Raw genomic sequence first — 22572 nt, forward strand, 5'->3', positions numbered from 1 at the left:
CTACCTTGCCTACTTTAAACACGCCCTTCCTTCCCCACAGGTTTTTGAAGCAACTCAGAACTAAGGCCAAACGACAGCAGTTTTAGGACAGTGAGACTATCCCGCACGATAGTGCAATGGTGGACACGTGACGTCATGCATTTTTCAAAACCCCCAGGGCTATACAACAGAGTATGCCATAAAGTGAAATGCGTACTTTACTTTCGTTAGTAACGATGTGTTACTGATTGAATCGTGCCCCCCCAAAATACGTGTTGTAAACCGTAACCTCTACTCTTGCGAATGGGTTATCTGTGTTACGTTAATGAGGCTGGGTTGGTGTAAGATGTGTCTTGAGTCAGTCTCTTCTGCGATATAAAAGAGAGACGAAACACGTGGTATTGGCCATTTTGAATTGGACCATCATATAGTCTACTATGCTGGGAATGACAACTTGAAGAGGAATGGTGTTGCATTCATCGTCAAAAAGAGCATTTCAAGATCTGTCCTCAAGTACAACAGTATAATAGCCATACGCCTACAAGGAAGACCAGTTAATACGACTATTATTCAAATTTACGCACCAACCACTAGGGCCAAAGATGAAGAAACAGAAGATTTTTATCAGCTGCTACAGTCTGAAATTGATCGAACACGCAACCAAGATCCATTGATAATTACTGGCGATTGGAATGTGAAAACTGGAAAAGAAGAAGGATCAGTAGTTGGAAAATATGGCCTTGGTGATAGAAACAATGCCGGACATCGAATGATAGAATTTTGCAAGACCAGCAACTTCCTCATGGCAAATACCTTCTCTCACCAACATAAACGGTGACTATACATACACATGGACCTCACCAGACAGAATACACAGAAATCAAACTGACTATATCTGTGGAAAAAGACGATGGAAAAGCTCAATATCATCATTCAGAACAAGGCCAGGGGCCGACTATGGAACAGACCATCAATTGCTCAAATGCAAGTTCACGCTGAAACTGAAGAAAATCAGAGCAAGTCCACAAGAGCCAAAATATGACCTTGAGTATATCCCACCTGAATTTAGAGACCATCTCAAGAACAGATTTGACTCATTGAACACTAGTGACCGCAGACCAGACGAGTTGTGGAATAACATCAAGGACATCATCCCTGAAGAAAGCAAGAGGTCACTGAAAAGACAGGAAAGAAAGAAAAGACCAAGATGGATGTCAGAGGAGACTCTGAAACTTGCTCTTGAGCGTCAAGCAGCCAAAGCAAAAGTAAGAATCGATGAAGTAAAAGAACTGAACAGAAGATTTCAAAGAGTCACTAGAGAAAACAAAGTAAAGTATTATAGTGACATATGCAAAGAGCTGGAGATGGAAAACCAAAAGGGAAGAACACGCTCGGCGTTTCTCAAGCTGAAAGAACTGAAGAAAAAATTCAAGCCTCAAGTTGCAATAGTGAAGGATTCCATGGGGAAAATATTATGTGATGCAGGAAGCATCAAAAGAAGATAGAAGGAATACACAGGGTCATTATACCAAAAAGAATTAGTCAATATTCAACCATTTCAAGAGGTGGCATATGATCAGGAACCGATGGTACTGAAGGAAGAAGTCCAAGCTGCTCTAAAGGCATTGGCGAAAAACAAGGCTCCAGGAATTGATGGAATATCAACTGAGATGTTTCAACAAACAGAAGCAGTGCTGGAGGTGCTCACTCGTCTATGCCAAGAAATATGGAAGACAACTTCCTGGCCAACTGACTGGAAGAGATCCATATTTATGCCTGTTCCCAAGAAAGGTGATCCAACCGAATGTAGAAATTATAGAACAATATCATTAATATCACACGCAAGCAAAATTTTGCTGAAGATCATTCAAAAACAGCTGCAGCAGTATATCAACACGGAACTGCCAGAAATTCAGGCTGGTTTCAGAAGAAGACGTGGAACCAGGGATATCACTGATGTCAGATGGATCCTGGCTGAAAGCAGAGAATACCAGAAGGATGTTTACCTGTGTTTTATTGACTATGCAAAGGCATTCGACTGTTTGAATCATAACGAACTATGGTTAACACTGCGAAGAATGGGAATTCCAGAACACTTAATTGTGCTCATGAGGAACCTTTACATAGATCAAGAGGCAGTTGTTCAGACAGAACAAGGGGATACTGATTGGCTTAAAGTCAGGAACGGTGTGCATCAGGACTGTATTCTTTCACCATACCTATTTAAGCTGTATGCTGAACAAATAATACGAGAAGCTGGACTATATGAAGAAGAACGGGGCATCAGGATTGGAGGAAGACTCATTAACGACCTGCGTTATGCAGATGACACAATCTTGCTTGCTGAAACTGAAGAGGACTTCACACTTACTAATGAAAAAGATCACAGCCTTCAGTATGGATTACACCTCAACATAAAGAAAACAAAAATCCTCACAACTGGACCAATGAACAACATCATGACAAACGGAGAAAAGACTGAAGTTGTCAAGGATTTCATTTTACTTGGATCCACAATCAACAGCCATGGAAGCAGCAGTCAAGAAATCAAAAGATGCATTGCGCTGGGCAAATCTGCTGCAAAGGACCTCTTCAAAGTGTTGAAGAGCAAAGATGTCACCCTGAAGACTAAGGTGCGCCTGACCCAAGCCATGGTATTTTCAATCACATCATAGGCATGTGAAAGCTGGACAATGAATAAGGAAGAACGAAGAGGAGTTGACGCCTTTGAATTGTGGTGTTGGCAAAGAATATTGAATATACCACAGGCTGCCAAAAGAACGAACAAATCTGTCTTGGAAGAAGTGCGGCCAGAATGCTTTTTAGAGGCAAGGATGGCAAAACTGCGTCTTACATACTTTGGACATATTCTCAGGAGCGATCAGTCCCTGGAGAAGGACATCATGCTTAGCAGAGTACTGGGTCAGCGGAAAAGAGGAGGACCCTCTACGAGGTGGACTGACACAGTGGCTGCAACAATGAGCTCAAGCATAACAACGATTGTAAGGATGGCTCAGGACCAGGCAGTGTTTCATTTTGTTATACACAGGGTCACTGTGAGTCAGAACCAAATCAACGGCACCTAACAACAACAACAACAAACAAACACATGAGCAGAGCAAAGATGTGGGAAGGGAGATGCCAAGTTACATAAAGGTCACCCAGGAAGAGAAGCTCAGAAGAAGCAAGAACCTTCCTCCAGAGAAGACAGAAAGAGAAAGCCTTGGGGTGTCTAGCCTTCTAAATTGTGAGAAAATATATTTGTTTGTTAAAGCCACTCACTCGTGGTATTTCTGTTCCAGTAGCACTGGGTAACTAAGACACAATGTATCGATGTTGAGTCATCACTTGTAAAAAATGTACCACAGAAACCCAAGATATTAATAACAGAAGAAACTGCAGGGAGAATAAGGGCATTTGGGGATTCTGTATTTACTGCGCAATTTTTCAGTAAACCTACAGCTTCTCTAAAAAATAAAGTATACGTAAGGAAAAAAAAATCTAAGGCCAACCGCCACAACTCGTCTGTCAGTTTGTTATACAATGATGGCTTGCACATTGCTGTGATGCTGGAAGCTATGCCACCGGCATTTCAAATACCTGCAGGGTCACCCATGGTGGACAGGCTTCAGTGGAGCTTTCAGACTAAGACTAGGAAAAGGATACGGCTGTCTACTTCTGAAGGACTGGCCAGTGAAAACCTTACGAATAGCAGCAGAACACTGATATAGCGCGAAGATAGGCCCCTCAGGTTGGAAGGCACTCAAAAGACAGGGGAACAGCTGCGTTCTAGAAGTAGAGTCAGCCTTAATGACACGGATGGAGTCAAGCTTTGAGGACCTTTATCTGCTGATATGGCATGAGTCAAAATGAGAAGAAACAGCTGCAAATGTCCACTAGTCATCAGAACATGGAATATACGAAGTATGAATATAGGAAAATTGGAAGTTGTCAAAAATGAAAGGGAATGCTTGAAGACTGATATCCTAGGCAACAGTCAGCTCAAACAGACTGGTACTGGCCATTTTGAATTGAACAATCCAAAAGGCTACTATTCAGGGAATGACAAATTTAACAGGATCTATCCTGAAATAAAACGCTTTCAGTGACAGGATAATATCCATGCACCTACAAGGCAGACCAGTTAATATGACTATTTTCAAATTTATGCATCAACTGCTAAGGCCAAAGATGAAGAATTTGAAGATTTTTACCAACTTCTGCAGTCTGAAATTGATCAAACAGGCAATTAAGATGCATTGATAATTACTGGTGATTGGAATGGAAAAGTTGGAAACAAAGGATCAAGTAGTTGGAAACTATGGCCTTGGTGATAGAAATGACACCAGGGATCACATGACAGAATTTTCCAAGACCAACAACCTATTCATTGGAAATACCTTTTTTCAACAACGTAAATGACAAGTATACACTTGGACCTCACCAAATGGAATCAAAGCGACTACGTCTGTGTAAAGAGATGATGCAGAAGCTCAGTATCATCAGTCAGAAGGCCAGGGGCTAACTGCAGAACAGACCAGCAACTGCTCACATGCAACTTCAACTTGAACCTGAATAAAATTAAAACACTTCCACAAGAGGCAAAGTACAACCTTGAGTATATCCCACCTGAATTCAGAGACCATCTCAAGAATAGATATGACACACTGAATACTAATTACCAAAGACCAGACAAGCTGTGGGATAACTTCAAGGACATCATACATGAAGAAAGCAAAAGAGGTCATTACAAAGGCAGAAAAGAAAGAAAAGACCAAATCGGATGTCAGAAGAGACTCTGAAACTTGCCCTTGATCTAGGGTAGCTAAAGCAAACAGAATGAATAACGAAGAAAAAGAGCTGAATAGAAGACTTCACAGGGCAGCTTGAAAAGACACTGTATGACAACACAGCAAAGACCTGGAGTTAGAAAACCAAAAGGGAAGAACACGCTCAGCGTTTCTCAGGCTGAAAGAGCGGAAGAAAAAATTCAAGCCTTGAGTTGCAATTCTGAAGGATTCTATGGGCAAAATGTTGAATAATGCAAGACATATGAAAAGAAGATGGACAGAATACAGAGTCCCTAGACCAAAAAGAATCAGCTGCCGTTCAACCATTTCAGGAGGTAGCATATGATCAAGAATCAATGGTACTGAATGCGGAAATCTAAGCTGCACTGAAGACACTGGCAAAAAACAAGACTCTAGGAATTAACAGAATACCAACTGAGATGTTTCAACAAACACTAAACTCACCTATGCCAAGAAATCTAGAAGACAGCTACCTGGCCAACCACTGGAACAGATGCATATTTGTGCCCATTCCAAAGAAAGGTGATCCAACAGAATGCAGAAATTACTCAGCAATATCGTTAATATCACACGGAAGTAAAATCATGCTAAAAAAAATTCAAAAACTGTTGTGTGGTAGTACTTCAGCAGGGAATTGCCAGAAGTTCAAACCGGGTTTAGAAGAGGACAGGGAACGAAAGGTATCATTGCTGATGTCAGATGGATCTTGGCTGAAAGCAGGGAATCCCAGATATTTGCCAGTATTTTTTTGACTATGCAAAGGCAGTCTGGATGTATGGATCATAACGAATTATAGATAACACTGTGGAGAATGGGAATTCCAGAACACTCAATTGTGCTCATTTGAAACCTATACACAGACCAAGAGGAAGTCATTTAAACAGAACGAGTAGATACCGTGTGGCTTAAAATCAGGAAAGGTGTGTGTCAGGGTTGTATCATTTCGTCATACTTATTCAATTTGTATGCTGAGCAAATAATTCCAAAAGCTGGACTATGTGAAGGAGAACATAGCATCAGGATTGGAGTAAGACTCACTAACAGCCTGTGATATACAGATGACACAACCCTGCTTGCTGAAGGTGAAGAGGACTTGAAGCACTTACTGATGAAATCAAAGACCACAGCCTTCAGTATGGATTACACCTCAAAATATAGAAATCAAAATCCTCACAACTGGACCAATAAGCAACATCACGGTAAGTGAAGGAAATATTGAAGTTGTCAAAGATTTCACCTTACTTGGATCCACAATCAACGCCCATAAAAGCAGCAGTCAAGAAGTCAAACTACATATTGCATTGGGCAAATTTGCTGCAAAACACCTATTTAAAGTGTTAAAAAGAAAAAATGTCACTTCAAGGACTAAGCTGTACCTGACTCAAACCATGGTGTTTTCAAATCACTTCATACGCACGCGAAAGTTATACAATGAATAACGAAGGCCAAAGAAGAACTGACGCCTTTGAATTACGGTGTTGGCGAAGAATACCGAATATACCATGCGCTGCCAGAACAAACAAAACCATCTTGGCAGAAGTGCAGCCAGAATGTTCCTTAGAAGGGAGGATGGGGAGGCTGTGTCTCACATACTTCGGACATGTTATCAGGACCAGTCCCTGGAGAACATTCACACTTGGTAAAGCAGAAGGTCAGCGAAAAAGCAGAAGACCTTCAATGAGATGGACTGACACAGTGGTTGCCACAAAGGGCTTAAACGTAGCAACAACTGTGAGGATGGTGTGGGACCCAGCAGTATCTTATATTTTCTTCGGTTGTACACAGGGTTGCTGTGAGTTGGAACCAACTGGACGGCACCTAACAACAAGGCCAACCAACTAGAAAGCAGTGGAGCCACTGTCCAAGGCTGTAAAAAGGATGCAGAATCTGGGGCTACAAAGGCTAAAGGTCAAAACCTCAAGGTCACCTTGTACCATTTACACTGAGTTCTAAAAACACTTAGCAACATCATGTCTTAAATGATTTGCTCATGTTTTGGCCATTTTCACAAGATGATACTTCTTTAAAGGCTTTCAAAAGAACCATGATATGAATTCACGGGAGTCAGCTAGAAGAAGCAATTTATTATTAACCATCTTTTTTTTTTTTTTATCATTTAGGTACATGGCAATGTACACTTAAGTCATTCTTCTACTAGCAGGCTGTAATTGCCTGTAGAAAGGGGACTGGAGGGTGAGGGGTGGAGGAAAATTTATGTTTCACCCTGTACCCAGTTGTTTGTTTTGTTGCTTTGAATCAAGTCCATCTATGACCTACCAGACATCTATAAACAAGTATATAATAAAAATGAAGGCATGTTCCTTCAGTTTATTTTTAATCTGACTGGTCTAAGGGCAGAGGAGGTGTTCCCCGCTTTGGATGCCACCTGGATTTTGGCTTTTTACTCTTCTTAGAAAATAAGATGAAACAAATCTAAAAAGTGCGGCTGGCCCCAATACAGGTGTGGGCCAACTACAAACAGAAAGAACTTAACCATAACAGTTCAAATATTATAACCTGTGTATGTTTTTCTCTGAGCACCAAGGGCCAGTTAGACCCTGCAGCTTCAGGGAGGAAAAACTCAGGGAACACACAGGAGCAATTTTGCTCTAAGCCACCCTTACATCAGTGTTGCAGGAAAATCAGAATAATTCTGGCCCTGACTCTTATTAGGCAAATAGAGTCACATTCGAAGACCTTCAGAACCAATAAATACTTAGACCTGCCCAGCATGGTGTACCATACATACATCACTCCAGCGCCTCTCCTTAAGAATACAGTGCTAGTGAGACCAGACGGTGTCTTCAGAAACAGAGATGCAGAAAACTGCAGCACTCCCTCGCTCGTAGAAAGCGACAGAGACAGATTCCAAAGAGGCATGGAAGGTAAAAGAACATGTGTGGGACTGTGCTGGGTAAGAGCAAATGCCTAGGCCTGGTGCTATCTGTGTTCCCGCCTGAGTGACTGACCTGGTGCTTTCCATCAACATCGAGCTCCCTCCCATTCTTCAGATCCTCAGGGGAAAAGTGTTCTAACTTACAAACCACCTGCATCACACCATGCTACAGACGCCGGAACTTACAGACACCCCAGCCCTCACGGTATGTGCTGAAGGTGTTTACTTCTGCTACCACAAGGCCCAGCGCGCACCATCTGTGATAGAGTTACCAACCCCTGGAGGAGAGTAACTAAGTTCAGGTCCCAACTCTGCTCTCCACGCCAACTCACCTGAGGTCAGCCACCTCCTCCTGAGAGGATGTGGGAGGGACAGTGGCCCTAGCTCCCTCATAAGGCTGTTATAAGGACTTAGTTAACACAGATAAAGCGCTAAAAACAGTGCCAGGCACATAACTGATGGTACATGTTAGTTGCTTATTACTACTTTCACTGATGTTGTTAATGACATGCAAACATAAGTTCTGCATATGACATCTTAATTATTCAGCACTAGCGTTTCATACCTGACACTCAGACATTGCCATGGTTTTGTACGGAAAAGAATCAGACGCTTACTGTCATCGGTCAAAGCAAAATAGCTGCCAGACTCAGAGAAGGTGGAAGCCAGAATCGTGTCGCTCCCCTTCTCCACGGGCTGCCCGTCCTCCCTGGGAAAGAGAAGAGGGGAACAATTACACCTTCACCGAGCAAATGAAGCTGCGCTCCCGCACGACCAGCCTTGGTAGTTTACAAGACAAGCAGAGGCAGAACACGCTCTCATGAGGCTCATGTACCCAAAATATGCAACCAAACCAGCTGCTGTCAAGTCAACTCTGACTCGTGGTGCTCCCATGTGTGTCAGCGAAGAGCTGTGCTCCACAGGGTTTCCAATGACTGATTTTTCACAAACAGATCGCCAGGCCTTTCTTCCGAGGCACCTCTGGGTGGGCTCGAACCACCAACCTTTCAGTTAGCACATAAACCATTTCTACCACCCAGGACTCCAGCCAGAATATAAGGATGTGTTATTAAATGGGTGGGGGAGTTCAACATAGCTCTAACGTTAGAGGAGTAAAATCTAACTAAACAGAAAAATCTCTCAGCATTCACACCAGAATCAGAACAGCCAAGCTGGAAGGACCCTCACAGATCATACGGACCCACCCTCTCACAGACAGGAACTAATCCAGAGCCACAGGTCAACTATGCTAAAGAAAGCCACCATTTAAGGCCATCACACACTGCTTTTCTTATCTTCCAATTACCTCACCCTTACCCATTGCCATCAAGTCGATTCCAACTCATGGTGACCCTATAGGGCAGAGCAGAACTGCCCCACAGGGTTTCCAAGGAGCGCCTGGTGGATCTGGACTGCTGACCTTCTGGTTAGCACCCACAGCTCTTAACCATTACGCCACCAGCATTTCCACCTTTCCATTAGGTAAGGTTAATTCCCTACCTCTGCCTTCCATGCAGAGCTCTGGTGGCGCAGTGGTTACGAGCTACGGCTGCTAACCAGAAGGTGAGCAGTTTGAATCCAGCAGCCACTCCCTGGAAACCCTATAGGGCAGTTCTACTCTGTCGTATAGGGTCACTGTGAGTCGGAATCGACTCAATGGCAACAGATTTGGGGTTTTTTTGGGGCCTTCCCTGCATTTTAAATGTATACCATTATTTCAACAAGTCAAAGAGATAGTTACTCTGGTTGAAACTAATTAAAAGTATGTAGAAAAGTCCCAACATTCTTAATGCCTGATTTGAAAGTGCACTCTGTTTCTTTCCTGAAGCGGTACTTATTTTACCCACAGAGTGTTGCTGTTGTTGTTACCACTGAGTTGATTCCCACTCATGGCGACCGCATGTGACAGAGTAAAGCTGCCACAGAGGGTTTTCTTGGCTGTAATCTTTACGGAAGTGGACTGCTAGGTCTTTCTCCGGAGGAGCCACTGGGTGGGTTTGAACCGCCAACCTTTCAGTTAGCAGCTGAGCACATAATCGCTGCGCTGCCAGGGCTCCTTATCCACACAGTAGGGTAACCCACTGCCATCGAGTCAACTCCAACTCAGAGCGACTCTATAGGACGACCTGCTGAGCTCTTGGTTAACAGCCACAGCACTTAACCACTACGCCACCAGGGTTTCCACAGTAGGGTAACGGAAACTAAGAATTCAGCAATAAGAACAATTTCATCTTCTGCTCCCCAGATCCTATTAATTCAAACCACTGATCAGGCCCTGAGGTGACTTCTAGGCATCTCACCCTTTATTTTCCTGTGGCTTCTTCTCAGCAGTACTGCAATCATATATGAAGATGCTGTCATCATTGCTAAAAAAAAAAAAAAAATGGATTTAATAGGTTTTTATTAAAAGTTCTTATATTTTATTCTTGAGACAGAAAATATCTGCATACTCATTAAATTATCCCCAACAAGAAAGATTCAGGGAACAGTTAAAGAATTCCATTTCTTTCATCTCCTATTTAGATTTGCCACACAAAACAGGCATGGTTCTGTCCAAAAACATCAGTTCCCTAAAATAAATGAGGAGGAAAAAACTCCATAGAAGTTAAATGCTGTTTTTCCAGGTGCTAGGAAATCAATGCAACATGATTCTGTGAAAAGAAACTGTGTTTTGATATTGAATTTTCAGTGGGTTTTTTTTTTTTTTTTTTTGTAGCCAAATTTCAAACTGCCATTGCTTATTTAGAAAAGTGTCTTACATACCCTCGCCTACCTGAAAAAGCTCTCAAGACTCCCAAGCACTTACCATCACAGGAATCACCCACCTTCCTGGTCAGGCCCTAACCTCTCCATTCTCCCATTCCCACCCGCGCCCCAGTGCCTTGACACAGGAAGACATCTCACACGTACCTATACCCTTGGAAGTGACTGTCCACTTATAGGTAGATACTGTAAAGTAAAAAGCATTCTTCAAAATCAGAAACCTTGCCAGCCACTGGCTTTCCTCAAAAAGCCTAGACTGAAACACACAGAACAGGTCTAATATCCCCATGGCTCACTGCAACATATACTAGAGACTGCGTGTCTCTAAAACAAGATCTGGAATACAAGACAGCTCTGTGAATAATTCTTTGTAAAACTTAAAATGAACATCTAATAGGATTTCTGAAACCAGCTGTCAAGCAGAGTACATTTGATCAACACACCGTCTACGTGCAGTGTGAAAGAGAATCACAACTCCCCTGGGAAAGGAAACAAGAGAGCGAAACGGACCACTATTAATACCCCCAGTTTCATGGGTTAAGGCCGTTCGATCGACATTGCTGTTCTGAAACTCTGGCCGATATCTAGGCACTGCGTAGACGTTAAAGGAGAATGAAATTACAGCAAGCAAAGGCAGTACCGTGGGAAAGGCCGCAATGCAGGGGCGAGCTGCTAGCTCGGGGTGCAAGGAAGAAGATAATGTGTCGGATAAGATCTCCGAGGCCTGAAAGCAATTAGGGCGCAGTCGGTGGATGAGGGAGAGAAAAAAAAGAGGGAGCATGCACCACCGACCGCAAAGAGAGGGAGTGAGCTCAGCGCACGACGAGAATCGAACCAGTTCGCTAAGAATAAAGACCTGAAAGCCGCTCCAGCCGGGCGACCAAAACGGCCTTCCACCCACGCCCCAGGGTGGGTCGTGGCAGCACCCCAGAGACCCCTCACTGGCCCAGCCCAGCCCCCGTACCCCACGTGACCCGGCCCTGCCCAGTCCGCGAGCAGCCGCCACCGGAGTCCGGAAGGCGCCGGAGTTGAGCTGACCCCGCCAAGGGCTAGGCGGCTAAGGGCGCAAAAAGGCCTGGGAAGGTCCTGAGAGGGGGCGCGGAGAAGGGAGGCTCCACTGTCCCGGCACGTGGAGATTCCTGGGGTGACCAAGGGTGCAGGGGCATGGGGTCGCTAGTCCCCGACCCAGCCTGTAGCCTGGGCTCTCTGCTCACCTATTTGCAATAGTGGTGGCCAGGAACCGGCTACCGCCCCGCACCACCAGCGCCTGCCCGCACAGCGACAGCCCCGCCGAACTCGCCATGTGTAGACCCGGCGCGCTGCTGCCCACGTGCGCACCGAGGGCGCTTTTTCCTCTCGGCGCCGGGCCGTGACGTCACCAGAAGACGCCGGGCGGTGACGTAATCTTCCTGGTCCGCACCCCCGCGGAGGACCCAGCTTTGGGCATGCGCAAAAAGCATTTTCTTCCTTACTCGCACAGGCGGATTTTGGTGCACCTTCCCCATGTGTGTGGCTTCTGGGTGATTTCAAATCACCAACTGTTCACTTAGTAGGCAAGAGCTTAACCGTTTGCAGGACCCAGGGATTCCATATATGTGTGTGTGTGTGTGTGTGTGTGTGTGTGTGTAAGTGGGTGAGTAAGTATATATATATCAATAGTTCTGTTTCTCACTGGTGCACTGATAACTTCTGCCATGGTCTGTTGGTCAAAGCAAGTCACGAGGGCAGCAGGATTCAAGGGCTGGGAAAAATAGACTCCCCATCTTCATGGCAAAAGCAGCAAAGTCACATTGTAAACGGCATGGACAAAGGGAAGGGTGGAGAGTTCGGGCCATTATTGTGATCATGTCTTCAAAAGGCCGTTATCTGGCAGAAATTATTCGCATCTGTCCACATGAAAAAGATTCATCTCTTCCCAAGATCCCCAAAGGCCTCATCCAACCACAGCATCAGGATCAGAATTCAAGGTCTTATGATCTATATTAGATTTGGATGAGTCTCTGCAGATGCAGTGCCTCTTGGTCCAGAGACCTACGAACGGAAAAGATGAGTTATCTGCCCTCTACACACCCAACTTTAAATGGTAAAATGGGAAAGGAGGTCCATAATAAACACTTCTGTTTGAAAAGGAGAAGAATGGGAGGCCCATCCCCTCACTGACCCATAGCAGATCTGAAATCCACTGAGGAATTGTTTCCAGGTCCCCCAGGAGTTGGGAATGCTCCTTATGGAGGCCTAAATTCTGTTCCTTGGGAGTGTCTCCCCAATCTATGTTTCAACATGACTCCTGCCTCTGTCCTCTTGGATGTTCCTCCTTTTCCAGCACCTAATTGGCCACTTTGAAAAAAATGTGCCTCTTAGTTACCTACCCAGTGATTGCCTTTAACAAACAGAATTTTATTTTCTCAGCGTTTAGGAAGCTAGAAGTCCATGTCCTTGGTGAAAATTCTACCACACATATCCTGAGTTTGCACAACAAAATTTTCCAAATCTTTAAGTTCTGTTTTCATTTTGCACAGTTTATTTTTAAATCCATCCTTTTTCTCTCACATTTTACTATAAGCAGCAAAGAGAAACCACATAGCCCTTTTAAGATCTTGCTTAGAAATCTCCTCAACCATATAGCCAACTTCATCACTTCCAAGTTCTACCTGCCGCTAAACATTTGAACATAATTCAGACAAGTTCTTTGCCACTGCATAAAAAGCATCACCCTTCCTCCATTGTCCAATCAAGTGTTCATTTTCATTCAAAGCCTCACCAGAAGCACATTTAACCTACACGTGTCTACCAACATTCTGTTACTGGCGCCATATGTATTCTCTAAGATGAACGAGACTTTATAACTCTCCTCAGTTCCTTCTGAGCCTTTGTCAGAATTGCCTTTGACGTCCATAATTCTACCAGTCTCTTCAAGGAAAGGTAGGCTTCTACTATTAGGCACTGTCTTAGTCATCTAGTGCTGCTATAACAGAAATACCACAAGTAAATGGCTTTAACAAACCAACATTTATTCTCACGGTTTAGTAGGCTAGAAGTCCAAATTCAGGATGCTGGCTCTAGGGGAAGGCTTTCTCTCTCTGTCACCTCTGGAGGAGGGTCCTTGTCTCTTTTTGAGCTCCTGGGTGGTCTTCATGTAGCTTGGAATGTTTCTTCCCCCATCTCTGCGCTGCTGGCTTGTTTGGCCTCTTTTATATCTCAGACGGGATTGACTCAAAATACATCCTATACTAATTCTGCCTCATTAACATAACAAAGACAACCCATTCCCAAATGGGATTATAGCCACAGGCATAGAGTTTAGGATTTACAACATATTTTTTTGGAGGGCGAACATAATTCTATTCATAACAGTGCCCTTTGAGCAACTTTCTCAGTCTACTTCCTGCCCTTAGAAAGTTAGGGGCCCAGAGGCCTTTTTTCATTTTAATCTGTCCATTCTATTTTAAACCAGCCTGGCAGTGCTTTGTTCAATACAAGTCTCTTGAAAACTGTGTGAGCTTCTCATGAGTCTGATTCAGGTTCACGCCATGCTCAAAAGCCACAGTTCTTTTTTTTTTTTTTTAATTGTACTTTAAATGAAGGTTTACAGAACCAACTAGTTTCTCATTAAATAGTTAGTACACATATTGTTTTATGACATTGGTTAACCACCCCACAACACGTCAACACTCTCCCTTCTCAACCTTTGGTTCTCTATTACCAGCTTTCCTGTCCCCTCCTGCCTTCTAGTCCTTGCCCCAGGGCTAGCGTGCCCCTTTAGTTCAGGAGATAGTTTTAGTTTAAGGTTAATATTTAAAGATTATCTTAAGGCAATAGTTTCAAGTATTCATCCAGCCTCAATGGCTCCAGAAATTCTGGATTCCATTGAGGATTTGATGTTCTGTTTCACATCCTTCCTCCTTTTGATCAGGTTTCTTCTATGGAATCTTTGATCAAAATGGTCAGTATTGGTAGCTGGGCACCATCTATGTCTTCTGGTCTCAGGGCAAAAGAAGGTAACCAGACACACAATCTGATTCCTCCTCCAATTCCTCGTCAGATTTGTTTTCTAGCACTTTCTTCAGAGTACTCATCACTCTGGCCCTATGAACTATTTCATTGCTCTTGTGCACAGCCATGCTGTTGTGTCCCTGGGTTTGCTCCGTTAGGATTGCCCTTACCCTCATTTCTACACTCCTGAATTCTCCTGCTTGTGGTCTTTCCAAAATCCTTGACTGGATGTAAACTCTTCCTTCTCTGAATATCTCCCTTTATCGCTCCTTCTTTCATGGCATGATCATGGAACCTGACACACATGGGGGCACTTCATAAATATTGGCGTTGCTATTAGAGCAGTTGATGTGCATGTCTTGTTTAAGGGACCAGTGAGCACCAAAGTGGGGTGCACACACCCTAGAGGTGTGCATGATAAGGAAGTGGAAGTATGGGAGGAAAAGATCAGAACTTCTGTAAAAATTTCTTTGAAAAACCAAGAAAAAGTTAAACTTTACTAATGTTTAATACGAAGCCATTGGTGGCGTAGTGGTTAAGTGCTATGGCTGCGAACCAAAGGGTTGGTGGTTCGAGTCTGCCAGGTGCTCCTTGGAAACTCTATGGGGCAGTTCTGCTCTGTCCTATAGGGTCGCTATGAGTCGGAATCGACTCGACAAGACCTGGGTTTAATGTTTAATAGGAGTTCCTGGGTGGTACTAATGGTTAACACACTTGGCTGCTACCAGAAAGGTTGGAGGTTCGAGTCCAGCCAGAAGTGCTTTGGAAGAAAGGCCTGCTGATCTACTTCCAAAAAGTCAGCTACTGTAAGCCCTATGGAGCACAGTTTTACTCTGACACATTTGGAGTCACCAGGGGTCAGGGATGACTCCGTGGCCACTGAAAACGCCATAGTTCTTTTTGAGACAGGCACCTCTGTTCTTCAAGATTCTTAGAAACCCTTCTGTATCACTGAGAGGGTCTACTAGGCACTGCTTTAAAACTTTCAAACTACCTTCGATTTGATTTTTATCTTCAGGCTATATTTTACTGGCACCAACGTGGATTTTATCTTTCCCCCAGGTTTTGATTTAATGTTAGAATCTTTTCCCAGCTACAGAGTCTAAAGATGAAATTTTCCCTCCAACCCAGTATGTCCTTTAAATTCTCTTTGAAAACTGGTGAGTTTTTTTTTTTTGGCTAATTTTCGGAAGTACATCACCAGGACTTCCTTTCTTGTCTGTCTTGGTCTGGAAGCTCTGCTGAAACCTGACCACCATGGGTGACCCTGCCGGTATTTGAGATACTGGCGGCAAAAACTTGCAGCATCATAGCAACATGCAAGCCACCACAGGACAACACAGTGACAGATGGTTGGTGGGAGGACACTATAGACCTGACAAAATATTCACACACACTGTTGTAGGTAAATGTTTTCTTACGAGGAGAGAGGTGTGAATCCACATTGGAGGCCTGGCCACTTACTGCAGTGTTGGTGGCAAGCAGAGCTGCTCCACCTCCTTGATATGCAAGTTGAAGTGAATAATATCTCCAAGCTGTCAAGTATCACTTGCCTGAGCTGGGCCAAGTTGTTAGGCCTTGCAGATCTGTTAAGTACAAAGCAGGAAAATTTCCTTAATAATCTAGCAAAATGTCACTTAACAGGACATCTTGTGGGTCTGTCAATATTTATGGAGAACTCCATTATGGTGTTGTTATGGTTCTGACCACATGTCTTAATTTCCCAGGGCTGCTCTGTTACCTGGTGCTGCTATAACAAATGCCACAAATGGGTGGCTTTAACAAACAGAAATTTATTCTCTCACAGCCTAGGAGGCTTCAAGTCTGAATTCAGGGTGCCAGCTCCAGAAGAAGGCTTTCTCTCTCTCTCTCTGCTCTGGAAGAAGGTCTTTGTCATCACCCTTCCCATGGTCTAGGAGCTTCTCTGCACAGGAACCCTGAACCCAAAAGATGCACTCTGATCCAGGCGCTGCTTTCTTGGTCCTATGAGGTACTTCCTGCCTCTCTGCTCACTTCTCTCTTTTCTGTCTCAAAAGAGATTGGCTTTAGACAAAAATCTAATCTTGTAGATTGAGTCCTGCCTCATTAATATAACTGCCAATAATCCCACCTCATTAACAGCATAGAGGCAGGATTTACAACACAGAGGAAAATCACATCAGATGACAAAATGGTGGACAATCACACAATACTGGGAATGGTGGCCTAGACAAATTGACACACGTTTTTGGAGGACACAATTTAATCCATAACAGCTGCCATAACAAAACACACAAGGTGAGTGGCTTTGAAGAATATAGATTTATTGTCTTACAGTTCTAGATGGTAGAAGTCCAAATCACAGTATCGGCTGGATTAATTCCTTCTGAGGATTTTGAGAGAGGAACTGTTCCACGCCTGTCTCCTACTTTCTAGTAAAACCAAAACCCATTTCCATCAAATCCATTCCGACTCACGGCAACCCTGTAGGACAGAGTAGAACTCCACCACAGGGTTTCCCAGGTTGTCAACTTTACAGAAGCGGACTGCCTTATCTTTCTCCCACAGAGCAGCTGGTGCGTTTGTTACCAGAATAAGGTTCTTGCCTCTTACTGGTCAAGGATGAGCAGGTAAGGCACATACGGTTTTCCACACGAGCAAAGCTTTATTGAAGTGCTTTATTGAAGAGGCTTGCAAACGGAGAAAAGGAGGGCCTAAAGCAATGCTTACCTCCGTCTCACAGAACAGACGGGCCTGGGTTTTTAAAAGTCCTTCGGTGGGGAAAGATTCATGTTTATTCATAGCCACAGGCATGGAGCAGCTTTCTAAGATGGCTCCTGTCCTGGAGGCCTCTGGGATTCGTAGCTGTACTCATTATGGGGTGTCATGCCTGCGCAGTCTCTCGCTCCCCAGGTTCCATTCCCTGGCTGCTGCTGTAGCCCCTTATTGCCCCTGGTGGAAAGTCACACAGCGGTCACAGGTGGATGTGCTGCATATGTTCCTGGAGCTGGTTTTCTCCAGCTGCTTCTGAAAGGCAACCCTAAAGAAGTTTGTGGGCTATTTTCTGATATCCTGCCCCATTGTTCAGAGGAATGGCTTTGTTTCTGCACCCTGGTCCATTTCATGATAATTTGTTTGCAGATTTGGGGGCCCCTCTGTTCCCCGTCTTACATTCAGAACCACTGATTTTTTGGGGGGGTTAGCAGCCAAGCACTTAATCACTGTGCCACTAGTGTTCCTAGTGGCTGCTGGAAGTCCTTGACGGGTTTTTTGCTGCTTACAAATGGACCTTCACATGGCTTCTGTCTTCTCCATTTGTCTTTGTTTCTATGTCTTTTCTCCCCTTTTATAAGACAACTCAGTCTGACCCACTGCAGTAGGACCTCCTTTTATTTAACTGATAACAAAAGAAAACCCTATTTGCAAAGGTCACATTCACAGGTTTAGGACTTCAGCATATCTTTGGCGGGACACGATTCCATCCAGAACACAGTAGATTTAGCGTTCATAAAAGCTCTGGGCAATTTTTGGCCATTTGGGACTGGATTTTATGAACAAACACATCAGGTTTTGGTTTGGTTTTTTTGGTTTTGTTTTTTTCAAAATCTCATTTTGGTTTTGCTTTTTCAAAATCTCATTTTTAGCATTCTGCTCTCCATGGTGATTTGGCATGATGCAAACAGTGTAAATATTGTTGCATCTCTAAGGGTTTGTAGATTTCCTGCACACTCTGCAGGTCAGCTGTGTGTCCTTACTACTATCAACAGACAATAAGGATGAAATTCCCTTAAAGTCTTTGCTGGCGGTGACTGTGTTAATCTTTGTACCTAAGAAGGCTCTCACCCATCTTAAGAACATATGTACATTTAAAATGAACAACACTTTTCTCATACAATCAACCTGAATATAATATTAAATGTGTGAAAAGGAAAAAGAAATCTTTGTTTCCTTTTTTGATTATCATTATGGATTCATGGCTTGGTCACGAGCTAAATTGCTTTAATGAACCATGATTATTATTCTCTTCACAGCTTGGCCGGTGGGAGCCGCTTTTAGTAAGATCCTGTGTCTTGCCAACACCATCCAGGACCTCTGAAAGCATCCTGGCTCCCTGGCAACAAGAATCCCAGGCACATCTTGAATTTTCTTTACTACAAACCACGAAATCAGCAATTTTCCAAAGATAGCTGGATGGTGAAGGAGCTCTAAGGCCTAAGATCTTGGCCCTGTGGGTATATTCCTGAACTGAGCTGCTGCAAATATCGTTCACAGGACTCCAGTGAGCAGTACGACAAACATTTATTTTTGAAAGGCCTGCTTCAGGGCTGACGTAACAAAGCACCACAAAGTCAGTGGCTTAAAACAACAGAAATTTATTCTCTCACCGTTCTGGAAGCTAGAAGTCCCAAATCAAGGTTTTAGCAGGGTCACGCTCTCTCCAAAGACTCTAGGGGAGGATCCTTCCTTGACTCTTCTAGCTTCTATTAGTTGCCAACAACTCTTGGTGCTCTTTGGCTTGTGGCTGCATCACTCCAGTCTCTGCCTTTGTCTTCACATGGCGTTCCTCCCGCGTGTCTTATGTCCGGTGTCCAAATGTCCCTCGTGTTACAAAGGACACCAGCCATTGTATTGGTGCCTAATCCAGTATGACCTCGTCTTAACTTGATTCCATCTGCAAAGACCCTATTTCCAAATATGGTCACCTTCTGAGGTTCCAAGCGGACATGAATTTTGAGAGGGCATTATTCAACCCAGTACACCCATATGGATATTTCCATTTGGGCTCTAACATCACCCTACAACATACCTACCGAAATTGTTACTCTATCACCCAAATTATAGTTGCTTTCTTTAACCATTTTTTTTTCTTTTCTTGCATGTTAGGTTTTGTTTGTTTGTTTTGTTTTTTAACAGCTTTATTGAGATATAGTTCATGTATAATAAAATTTGGCTGTTTAAATTGTACGGTTCAGTGATTTTTTTTTTTTTTGTATATTCACAGATTTGTCCAAACATGACCAAAATCTAAGAATATTCTCAAGACTGCAAAAGGAAAACAAAAATACTGTGACCCTAATACTACTCAGCATGTTTTCTCCTTTTCAAAATGGGCAACTGAGAACTTGACATGACTAAAGCCATGACGAATCTATGAGGTTTTTGTTGTTGTTGTTGTTTTCCCCTGCCTGCCTTCTCCTTTCCACATAGCTTTGTTAATGACTTTGTTTTGCTCTGTCAGGCCCAAGGGAAGACTAGAGCCCAGATGTCTGGTGTGTATATCTTTAGCCTGATAAGGAGATGTCTGGCATGTATCTCTTTAGTCTGATAAGGAGTCTCTTGTAGTTATTTTGTAAGGAATAACTCATTTGGCCACGCCATCTGCAGGCTACAAAGACACTTCTGACCCTTGTAAAAATCATATATAAGCTCCAATATAAAACTGCCTTTCAGAACTCCACAAAGACAGCCTGCATTGCTGTCAGATTCACTGTTGGTGACACCACCTAAATAAACTCTCTCTCTCTCTCTCTGATGGGGGTACGTTTTATTGGCTTGACTGCTCCAAGGCACAGACCCTACTCAGGCAAAAATACTGTACCCACTAGTCATTCCTTTCCATCGCCCCCTCTCCCCAGACCTTACCAACCACTAATCTATTTTCTGTCCCTATGGATTTGCCTGTTCTGGACATTTCCATAACACTGGGGCATACACTACATTTTGTTTGTCTTACAAATAGAATCACACAGTATGTGATCTTTTCTGTCTGGCTTCTTTCACTTAGCATAACGTCTTGAAGATTCATCCACGCTGTAACATGTACCAGTGCTTCATTCTTTTTTATGACTGAATAATATTCCATTGTATGGTGTCTTAGTTATCTAGTGCTGCTATACCACAAATACCCTAAATTGGTGGCTTTAAAAAACAGAAATTTACTTTCTCACATTTCAGGAAGTTAGAAGTCTGAATTCAGAGTGTGGCTCTAAGAGAAGGGCTGTCTTTGTCTATTTCAGCTACCAGGAGCTGTTGCAGTCCTTATAAAGGGAGGCCTGGATTACAAACGAGTTCCGTTCCTAAGCCTGTCTTTAAGTGGAATTTGTACATGAGTCAGAACAGTTAGGTAGGCTCCTATCTAACATCAGTTAGTCAAATGTTTGTCTTAGCACATAGTGTAGCTTTCTATGCATAAAAAAAAAAGTTAAAGAAACACTTCCAGGCACACTAGAACATCTTTAACATAATAATACAGTAATAATAGTGATAATGTTTTGATGTGCATTGCAAAGTAGCTCCTATTTGTTATTAGGAACCATTGTAGGTACCTCAAATTTTTAATATAATAGGTTGTAGTTCTGTAGTTAGTAACAGCAGACTGCCTGGAGACACATCCGTCTCCATCATCTGTCTTACTTTTCTCCACGTGTGTGACTCTGTCCATTCTGCTCTTTTTATAACCAAGAAGTAATTAGATTTAGAACTGGCCCTACTCAGATGAGACCTATTTGACATAAAAAATCCAGACAGCATCATATTTATAGGTATAAATTGTCCACGTTGCCATGAAGGTGATTCCAACTCGTGGCGACCCCACATGTTACAGAGTAGACTGCTCTATAGGGTCGTCTTGGCTATAATCTTTACAGAAGCAGTTTGCCAGATTTTTCTTCCTCAGAGCTGCTGGATGGGTTCAAACCACCAACCTTTAGGTTAGCAGCAGAAATCCCTCCTTATGGTCCTAAAATAACTGGTTCTGTGTTAAAACAACAGTAGAGTGGAGGATCACTTGGGCTCACACCGTGAGTTTAACTCCTAGGCATTTGAGCCAAAAAGGAAAACAAAAATGCTGTTACCAAACCACCCACACAGATAACCTAGCTCCGCATTCTGGCCTCAAACACGTATTCTTTATAAGCCCCAAAGGAAACGGTGATATAACCAGTATATCATGATATTATCCTATCTAAATAAATAAAACGTAATTATGTGCTTTAAATTAAACAATGTTAAATCTTTAAATAATTCTGCTGCTTTAAAATATTGTTTAGGAAAACCATATATAGCATGCCTTGCTAAGTTAGTAAGAATTTTATTTCAAATAAAAGATAATAAAAACTGTAAGTTCTACAACAGTGCAAGTAAATTTAAAAGACAAAATAAGAAAAGACTTAATAAAGTGAAATTGCACACACCTAAAACTGTGGTTTTTCAAAACCTATGTGTAATTTACTACCACCAGAATCTGCCTACATTTAGAAGGAGGGAGGAGAATCAAGATCAGCATAAAGCTGGTCCCCTAGAGGCGGAAGTCAGACACATCTTCACTCTCCAACTTTTTCACTATTTCTGATACCAGCTGTCCTCCGCATGGCACTCTATACTTCTCTGCTGGGCTCGATAATTCGTTGCAATGGCCACACAAAACTCACAGACCATACTCACATTTATGCAGTTTATTAGGGCTGTCACTTTGAGGACTAAAGTCCACCTGACCCAAGCCATGGTGTTTTCAATCCCCTTATATGCATGCAAAAGCTGGACAATGAATAAGGAAGACTAAAGAAGAATCGATACCTTTGAACTATGGTGTTGGTGAAGAATATTGAATACACCATGGACCACCAGAAGGACAAACAATTCTGTCTTGGAGGAAGTACAGCCAGAATGCTCCTTAGACGTGAGGATGGCAAGACTTCATCTCACGTACTTTGTACATGCTATCAGGAGCCCCCAGTCCCAGGAGAAGGACATCATGCTTAGTAAAGTAGAAGGTCAGAGAAAAAGAGGAAGACTCTCAATGAGATGGATTGACGCTGTGGCTGCAGTAATGGGCTCAAATATAGCAACGATTGTGAGGATGGTGCAGGACCGGGCAGTGTTTCGTTCTGTTTTACATAAGGTTGCTATGAGTTAGAAGAGATTCAACGACACCTAACAACAACAACAGGCTAAACTCAGGATCAGGGTCAACTTGGAAGTAACAGGATACAATGCAGGAGACAAGATACAGTTCTTGAATCAAGACAGCTTCTAACCATACTGTCAGCTGTGTCCACAGGCAGGCCCTTCTCTGTACCTCTGCCCTGCTCAGGCAAGGGTTACAGCTCTTTAGCTCCAGTGACAAGTGCCCAGAGGCATCCCATTCTGCCA

General features: G+C 43.2%; 1 protein-coding gene across 3 annotated transcripts in view; it reads right to left on the bottom strand.

Annotated features, from left to right (window-relative positions):
- The window catches only part of WDR4 (WD repeat domain 4), a 35302-nt gene extending 23500 nt beyond the window's left edge, over positions 1 to 11802 (bottom strand). The window contains exons 1-3 of one of the 3 annotated variants that reach the window (XM_049874950.1): positions 11664 to 11802; positions 9987 to 10052; positions 8252 to 8395 (exon numbers count right to left, since the gene is read on the bottom strand). In XM_049874950.1, coding sequence (XP_049730907.1) covers positions 8252 to 8395; positions 9987 to 10052; positions 11664 to 11752 — 299 coding nt within the window. In that variant the 5' untranslated portion in view covers positions 11753 to 11802. Of the gene's footprint in view, positions 1 to 8251; positions 8396 to 9986; positions 10053 to 11305; positions 11374 to 11663 lie in introns of those variants that run through there. The other 2 variants (XM_049874953.1, XM_049874952.1) reach the window with 2 other exon arrangements.
- Positions 11803 to 22572: the final 10770 nt, after the last annotated feature.

Source organism: Elephas maximus, chromosome 2 (assembly GCF_024166365.1).
Source record: "Elephas maximus indicus isolate mEleMax1 chromosome 2, mEleMax1 primary haplotype, whole genome shotgun sequence".
NCBI lineage: Eukaryota > Metazoa > Chordata > Mammalia > Proboscidea > Elephantidae > Elephas > Elephas maximus.